General features: G+C 38.5%; 2 protein-coding genes across 2 annotated transcripts; one reads left to right on the top strand and one right to left on the bottom strand.

The window, feature by feature from the left end:
- Window positions 1-840: 840 nt before the first annotated feature.
- SARC_08543 (hypothetical protein) lies at window positions 841-2137 on the bottom strand. Its single transcript, XM_014297483.1, has 2 exons — window positions 1507-2137; window positions 841-1350 (listed from the first exon to the last, which is right to left on the bottom strand). The coding sequence occupies exons 1-2, from the start codon at window positions 2048-2050 to the stop codon at window positions 1028-1030; spliced, it is 867 nt and encodes a 288-aa protein (XP_014152958.1). The 5' UTR covers window positions 2051-2137; the 3' UTR covers window positions 841-1027.
- A 5454-nt stretch (window positions 2138-7591) lies between these two features.
- SARC_08542 (hypothetical protein) lies at window positions 7592-8602 on the top strand. The gene has a single exon (XM_014297482.1). It carries the CDS (start codon window positions 7667-7669, stop codon window positions 8417-8419), a length of 753 nt encoding a protein of 250 aa, XP_014152957.1. The 5' UTR covers window positions 7592-7666; the 3' UTR covers window positions 8420-8602.
- Window positions 8603-8964: the final 362 nt, after the last annotated feature.

The following is an 8964-nucleotide window of genomic DNA, read 5'->3' as shown; positions in this document are numbered from 1 at the left end:
TTTTTTCACTCCCACAGTGCATGCACTTGTCTTCATCCGGTCTCTTGGGCTGTCATTTATGCTGCAGGGTATGGTCAACATGGCTTCTCTGAGAAAGTGGGCCCCCATGGCTGCACAATGTATGAAGCTCAGTGCTTTGGTGTACCAAGCGCTCATCTCGGACAAACAACCTCCCATCTTCCAATTCCCCGGTATGTAGGGATAGGCGTGCTGTACCCTTTTAGGGTGTCGTTGTATGTGTTTGTGAAGGTGTGTATGTACAGAGATGTCTGCATATGTATCTATGTAGTGCGTATCGTACATGGAGAAACACACACACACACACACACACACACACACACACACACACACACACACACACACACACACACACACACTACACATATATATATATATATATATATATATATATATTTATGTATATATATATATACAAATATAAAAGGGATTTGCAGTCAGGCGATTTATTCGGTTAATCTATTTAAAGCATTGATAACGTGGGTATGTGCGTTTCATCGCATCAGGTTCATGAGGAAGTGACAATAGTATACCTTCATATTCTGAGCGTAATCACATACAAGTATTAGTACAAGGTATTAGTAGCTTGTATCAACTAAAAACAGTAGTTTCTGAACATTTCTTTTCACTTTATCGTATATTGATTCAAACATGAAGGTTGAGATGAAACTGAGAGACAATTGCTAAAGTATAATAGTATAGGCATGCTACATACACATGTTTAGTTTGCCAAAGTTGTCAAAATGTCAGGTTTCTAACGATGTAGACCCCAGTAAAGTTTAGAAAATACATATGTTACTTTTGATAGATGTACCGATAGGACCAATATATAAACAATAAGTTTATTGTCGAGCATTGTTATGTATACTGCACACAGTGCGTATTTCACATCGTACGCATAAATCAGCTATAAGCTGCACTTCCTACGAATAGGCATTTGATGGGGAAGCGAATTAGCATTTAAATTGGGAGCAAATTCGTATTTCTAAAAGGGAAAGCGAATTGGCATTTAGAGGGGTGTGTCCATGTCCAGTCCGCAACGGGCCAAACACTCAGAACGAGCTCGCGCCGGGCCTTCAGGTAGTCCCAAACGAAGCTGTGCGATTAATGCCTGATCCTCATTAAATGTAGCCGTGAGAGCTTCATCAGGTAACGACAAAAGTGCGGAAGATACGACCAACACTCCAGGGTCTTCATTGTCTAAAATAGAAATGAATTCAGCATTCTCGCAGTTCATATTTTGCTGATAGTGAAGATGCCCTTTAGGGAAGAATGTCACCTGATCTTTCTCAAGGTCATTCATGATGAGACGATCTTCTGTGGAAACGAAACCTGCAATTGTAAAGTGTTCAATTCGATTTTAGGGTTTAGGAATTGATAAGTAAACGATTGTACCACTAAGATGTTGATGCACATTTCTTAGCTTTTGAAATCAGACACGCCTGATAGAACAAATGAAGAAGTAGTAAAATGTGTTAAAACACATACCAAGAGTGACTTGGCCTTCAATCATATAGAGAGATTCTGTGGCGCGCGGGTGTACATGAGGGAGATTGATACCGCATGGGCCGATACTAAAGCGGCTGTATGACATCCCCGCTAGTTGCATAATGGGAAATTCCTCCAGGTTCACCGGTTGAATATTGCCGCCGAGACCAAGAGAGTCCACGGTTACTTTGTTAGAGTCTGTAAAATCGAAGACGAAATCCTCGTTATCGAAATTGTCCAAGAAGCTAATGAAGCTTACTTTTGCACCTGTCAAGTGCTCATCCATGCCCGTGGGTGGATAAACCTCTTCTTCCTTCTCGCCACTGTCAGTGTCACTTTGATCACTGCTGTTACTGACGCAATTGGCCCATTTTCCACTAAGGCACGTGCATGTTAGTGTCTGTCCTACAACCTTGGCCCCTTTTTCGTAGGAAGTTCCTTTATAATGACAATACGGCTCTGCTGTTGTCGTGCGTGCATCGGCCACGCTTGCAGCTATGACCATCCATGCCAAAGCGATAATTGAAGTTCTGGTGCATACCATCGTTGAAATTGAAAGCTGCTTAATTAGCACTAGCAGTGGTGAACTGAGGATTAAAATTTTCCCACAGTAGCTTTAATAGGCGCAAATATATATTATACAATGCGTTCATTCAATATTGTATTGATTGTTGTTCAGGTTCGCGGATCTTGCGGACATGATGCAATTGATGCCTCTCGTTTGGTTCTGTGCCTGTAGCCGTAGGCTTTCGGATTTCCGTACACCAAGGCGAATGATAAACAGCGATCTTGTACGTATAATCTACATGTACGGACGTATTGGAAGGTGAGCGAAAATCTAGGCCACTATGTAGGCGACTACAACGGAGTTCAATTTTCAGATTATTTTATCATCCAGACATGGCATTGGTGTAGAAGGGCAATGGCCAATCAGTCAATCACTAAATTTATAAATCAGTAGACTGACACACGGCATCGAGCTCCCATAATTATTTACATTCTCTGATCACTGATCAGTGATCGCTGATCACAGTGACCAGTTTTGATCTTATACTGTCATACTGTCATACTGACTTATACTGTCATACAATCGTACTCGCTGACCTCCGACTTGAGATAACAGTATATAAACTCCTGAAGGCTCGATCGCCACGGCCTATGTCGTATCAGTTTTTTCATTACGAGGATGTATTATAGATATGTAATCATGAGTTATCAGTTCGCACTTCACCCACAAATTCACTACAGTGCCACAAAATTTCTACTTTGAAATTACATTACAACACAAATGGTACATAATAGGTATACATGTCATATAATTGGCTGTTGAAATATTTAAATATCTGTTAATTGGCTGTTATGATACAAGAAGAGTCATTTCTATTTCTAACTCCGTAACTTATTTACACTTATTTACTAGAACCTGGAATCCCACACTCACAGTGGACGGTTCATGACTTCTATTTAAATACAGTTCATTGTTAGTGTTCACCGTATCACGTATGTCGATTTTGTATATATATATATAAATTGAAATATCACGGTATTACTGTATGTTACCGGGGTCTGGGCCTGAGGCTCAGCCTCTCAGGGAAGTGGTCACCTGGGCTGGTAAAATGACGCGACATTTAACAAAAAGACTTGTCGATCGGTGTCGGGTGTCGGCGAGAAACCTAGTATTGACCCAGACCCGACTGGCGCAACACCAAACGACATGTCAGACATGTCGCGTGACATTTTTCTGTTGGTGTCGGATACACTGGTCACTGTCTCACTGGGTGTGCTCAGCCGGCAGACTGCCGCTCTGAGCTCGGGGGAAAGGCGGGATCCGAGGCTGGGGCCTGGGGGTCGGGTGCGGGCAAAGATAAACCAAATTCGAACGCTTGTTGTAAACCTTTTATTGGATACAAAGTGAAAAAGATACTCTAGATAAGCTGGATCTTTATCGTAGCCACTTGGTGAATTTGGAGAGACTGTCTGTACTCCGTTACCTTTAAAGCTCTAGGCAACCGCTAAATAATAGTCCACTACATAGTCATTTGTTTACTCTGTATCCTCCGAAGTAAATATAAGCTTTTTGCTTAAAAAAGAACACAAATATATACTACACGAGTCACAACTCACAACTCACAACTCATGACACAAGTCACAACTGTCAGAGTAAATACAGACAAGTATTGTCGTTTACAGTACAATGTTTATACATATATCATAGTATGTCTACATAGTCATAGTACTATTTTTTCTTTCTAAACAAAAAGTCATACAGTCATACATAAAACTCTACATACGTCATAGACTCACACTATTAGTATTTTTGAAAAACACAAATAAATAGTTTTCTCAGTATGAAGTAAATACATGGTTGTGTAGAACAGGCCATACATCACATCATTAAGTTACGTATTGTACGTTTTCTTATCAGATTTTGAAAGAGTCCTTCATCCTATTTCTTAATTATGAATCTATGTCCAAAATTATTTATTCTTCATAATTGATATTTAGCATTAAGAATAAGATATTCCCGATTCTATATCACATATCACATAATTAAGAACCAGCAATTATTTATTGATGGGCAACTTAACTTATTAATTTTGCTGTAGTTCTTTAATATTATTTCTTATTAACAAATAATAAAAGATATATATATTATTAAGATTAAGTTATCAATATAATCCATATTTCATTCTTAATATCTCATACGAGTGACACTGTGACAGACAGACCCTTGGTGACGCATCGCAATTAGGCCTGAATCGCCTGATCACATTTCACAAGTATTTAGACACAGAACAGTGAGAAGTTGGGAATACAGAGCTACAGACACTGTGACACACACGACACTAATTCATTATGTCCCACTGCCACAATATACACAGTCACGTCAATATGCAATCCACTTCCCGAAGATGGCGATTCTACACGCCAGCGATGCTGGATGCCTTAAATGAACTACCTAAGGAGATACAAGCGATCTTACGCTTCCCTCCAATTGATCGGCGATACAATTTTCTACTTATGGACACATTCATGTACAATGTCTGGGTGTGTTGGGCACGCAGGATCTGAACTTGTATATGGATATGGAATTCCAGATACATGTTCAAGTTTACAGAGGCCGTCAAAAAAGCCACACAACGAGCCCAATGTAGGTCGGAAAGTTTCTTAGACGTATTGTATTGGACTTGTGGCAGTCGATTCGGGGTAGCCCCGAATGCCGTAAGGCTCTGTTGACGCCCCGAAGTCTTGTTTCGCTTTTCTACTATCTTTGCAACAAATTTGCTCAGGTCGTCATACCACGTCGTCATAACACTCCTTCCCACGCGTGCCCTCATAGTGGATCAAGGCGTTGCTTGCTTTCTTTCTATTCCATGCGTAAAGTTTACCATTACCGTAATAATTACAAAAAGCCAATTTCGTTGGATTGTTTTTGTCCGCCGTGAAGTGTTCAGCTACAAAATCAAGTTTTTTTAATTTTTAAACTTCTGTATAACGCTGTGCAATCATAGGTGCTGGTTTGAAATCTTTTGGCTCTTCGTTTGCCCTTAATTGCCACCACTTCGATCTCGTCCCCTCCAGGAGCCTCGTCCTCTTCAGGAGCTTCGCCCCCTGCCGGAGCCTTGCCCTCTTCAAGATCTTGCCTTTCCACGATCGCCTTCAGTATTTGTTGCCCTAAGGCCCCTTACCGGTTTATCTGCCTCACTACTCGCCATCCCGAATGCATTAACATCTCCCAGAGACTCCCACACGGTAACTTTTATTTGCTATGTGAGTCTTAAATTTTTTTTTCAATAAGGAACTTATTTAAAACACAAAGACCGGGCCCTGTGGGTTGTGAGTCCGCGTGAGCCACGTAGAAAAATAACAGTGGTGAGTGGTTAATGACTTCTTAATCGACTTCTTAATCAAGAAATGTCTTGTTCTTCATATAACGGGATCATCCCGTTATTCCATATTCCTTATTCAAAGTATGTTGACTTCTTAATCCATTCCTTATTCCTTATTTAAGGTATGTTGACTTCTTAATTCATTCCATATTCCTTATTTAAGGTATGTTGACTTCGTAATTCTTATTTCTTATTAAGAACTGCGTGATTTCTTAACCTTACAAAATTCTTAATTAATTAAGCTCTAAAAATCTCCAAAATTCAATTTGTCTTCGACCCATATTTATTAATTTCTGAAATCCGGAATTGAGTCATATTACGTATTTCTTTAAATAATTACGGCTATTTTCGCTTCATATTTTTTCGAAATTATGTGATGTATGGTCTGGTGTAGAACTGTAGACTGTACAGTGAGTAGACTGTAGAGTAGACGACATACAAGAAGTTAAGTCAGAAGAGTTCCTATTTCCTAATCCCTACTCTGGAGAGTGCTTACTGCTGGTGGCCCGGGGGAGAGACCGAGACTCCGAGAGGCGAGAGAGGGCGAGACGAGGATAGTTCGAGTATATTTAGAACAGTAGAGTAAATATCTGCGGCTCTGAAGTTCTGGTTTCAGTTTCAAACTTTCAGAATTTAGAGTCCAAAAATATTGGAGGTATAACACATATCGAATGTGTTTGAAACCCGAACAAATTATGTCGAAAATATCGGGAAAATTCCAATTCAGATGGTATTTCGTACGGTTGAAACTAAAAAGAACGTGTCGTAAACCAGATCAGTACCTTGGAGGCTTTTTTTCAATGTTGACAAAAAAATCCTACATATATTGTTTTATATGTTTGCTTTTTGTAATAACTTTCTGTGCTTTGTGAAACATTTTTTGATCTCTTTCATATCGAAATCTATTTATAACATGACAAAAGAGTAACTTTGAATTCTCTGATAACTCCTATTCAAATTTTTACATTAAAAAAGCCCCATGGTCCATTTGTGAACTAATTATATATATTTTTATAGTTGATTTTTTATGTTTTTATTACGAAACGAGCACAGTTTTTGCATATTTTATTTTTATTATGTTAAAAACAATTATTATGATTACATATATATATATATTTTTTTTAAACAAACAAACAAAAAACAAATTTTGTACATTAATAGGCTCTACCGCTATTTCATACAGCCTAATATTAGAAAAGGTCTCTTGTTATTTATATTTTTTTGTCCAAAAGTGATAATACTGCGTAGTAGTTTTTTATTAATATAATATTGCTCTAGATAAGTTAGATCATTATCGCAGTCTTTTGATTGATCGCGCCACTCACTATTGTTCCCTATGTTTGATTGTTAGTAAGACCAAAAATAAATTTAATAGAATAAAGACTCGGTCAGTCTCAGTCAGTATTGTATTGAAGTAATTATTTAAAAATACAAGCGAAAAGTCAAATGGTTACCCAAGTCTATTTACATTAAAAAATTAAATTCACAGGGTTAATCTACATTATCGTCCGAGTGGAGAAAAAGAAGACCGTCAGGAATCAAAAGGACATAAATAATACAATAATAATAATGTATTTATCGATCTCCTGTCGACAAAACAAAAAAATGAATACTGCAATACCTCATTAGGCAAGCCTATGCCTAGTCTATCAAATTTCTAACCAGTGCCCCTTTTCGGCTCCTAGAAAACTTTGTTATTTGTCACTGTTTTCAGGATTTCTAGAAATATATATTACGTAGTCGTCATGCATAATAAAAATCCCAATAAATTCCCTGGAGACTGTATATAATTTAAATACTGTGGATAATAATGCTACAATGTAGTAATGGTTATTGCTAGTCGGGAGGCGGGACCGTGGGAGCTTCATTATGCGACAAATACAAATCTGTTAAATAATCGCCGATAACTAATCGCTGCGATCGGATTCGGTCACAGCACTGAAGTGAGGGATGTTAAATTGAGAGCCTCTCACTCTCTCTACTTAAAAGGTAGAAGAATCCATACAAATATTCTAAGCTTGATATTTAAAATTAGAAATCTATATTCACTCGCTATATTTTAAATAACGGGTCCTGTTTTTTTATTCAATCGCAGCGACATCAACTATTGTACGTAGATTGGTAATAGTCAATTCGAATATTGACGTTCATTCGCAATGCTGCAACTACAAGTAACTATATAACCGGGAGGCAAACTTTTTTAATCGACACTTTTGAGATTTAGCAAAAAATATCAATTATCTTCTTTAAAACTACGGTAGACTGACACGATGCAGTTAATCAAAACGCTTATTGTGATCTGTGCAGCCTCAATGGTAAAGGCCCATGGGTACCTCAAGTCACCTACCGCACGCGGTGGTAAGTCAGACGGCCCTTCAGACGATATCTGTGGCCGAGGTGGCACTAATTCGAAAACCAGTGTAGCCACTTACACCCAGGGAGGCACCATTAAAGTCGATTGGGAGATCACAATTCCCCATGACAACGGCTTTGTGGAGGTTCGTATTTGCGAGGGCACATCGGTTAGCACTAGCTGTTTGAATAAGAACCTATTACAACGTACCGATGGGGGAGGCTCACGAGTCGAAGATGTAAACGGGAAAAAGACATTCTCTGAAACTTATAGACTACCAGAGAATTTAAGTTGTCCCGAAGGGTGTGTATTGCAGTGGGAGTGGTTGGCCCCTGGAGACCAGAACTATCACGCTTGCTCAGATATCACAATAAATCCCAGCAGCAGCAGCAGAAGCAGCAGCAGTAGCAGCAGCAGCAGTAGCAGCAGCAGTAGCAGCAGCAGTAGTAGTAGCAATGACAACAAGGACGATGACGACGAGGAGGAAGAAGAGGATGAAATGGAAGAAAGCAATAACCCTCTTGAATTACGTTGCCAAGACCGTGTGTCTGAACGCACCTGCGACCGCCGTGGCCGTGGCCTTAATGCTAGCAAAAAATGCTGCCGCAGCAAGGACGAATGCCCCGGTTATGAGGACACCAAGTGCACCTCATCATTCTGCTGTGAGTGAAAACTGTTGAGCTATGAGCGTGCAACATCTAACGAGGGTGAGGCGAAATGATTGAGGACCTCGCCACAAGGTTGGCTTTCTGTGAAAACTGGCCTATTTAAATACGCTACTATTACGCTACTATTGTATTTTATAGAAATACGTTGAATAAAGGAAATTATTAAAAAAACAGGAGCATGCCCGTTCATAGCTTTAGAATCGTATCAACCATGACAGGTGACTTATGGGTTGTATCTTTAATTCGTGTTATGACGATCTTTTCGAAGTGTTAATTCGTGATTCAATGCAAACAAACATTCCGTATACAAGCCTTATAACAGGCAATACTCTCTTCTGCACTATGTGTATGTAAGTGGTACAGTGAGTGTATATTGAAATCAACTTTGATAATATATATATATATATATATATGTACATATATATTATATATATATATATATATATATATATATATATATATATATATATATATATATATATATATATATATATATATATATATATATATATATATATATATATATATATATATATATATATATATA

Source organism: Sphaeroforma arctica (assembly GCF_001186125.1).
Source record: "Sphaeroforma arctica JP610 unplaced genomic scaffold supercont1.778, whole genome shotgun sequence".
Classification (NCBI taxonomy): Eukaryota; class Ichthyosporea; order Ichthyophonida; genus Sphaeroforma; species Sphaeroforma arctica.
Note: the sequence above shows the minus strand (reverse complement) of the source record. Positions and strands in the feature narration are given on the sequence as shown.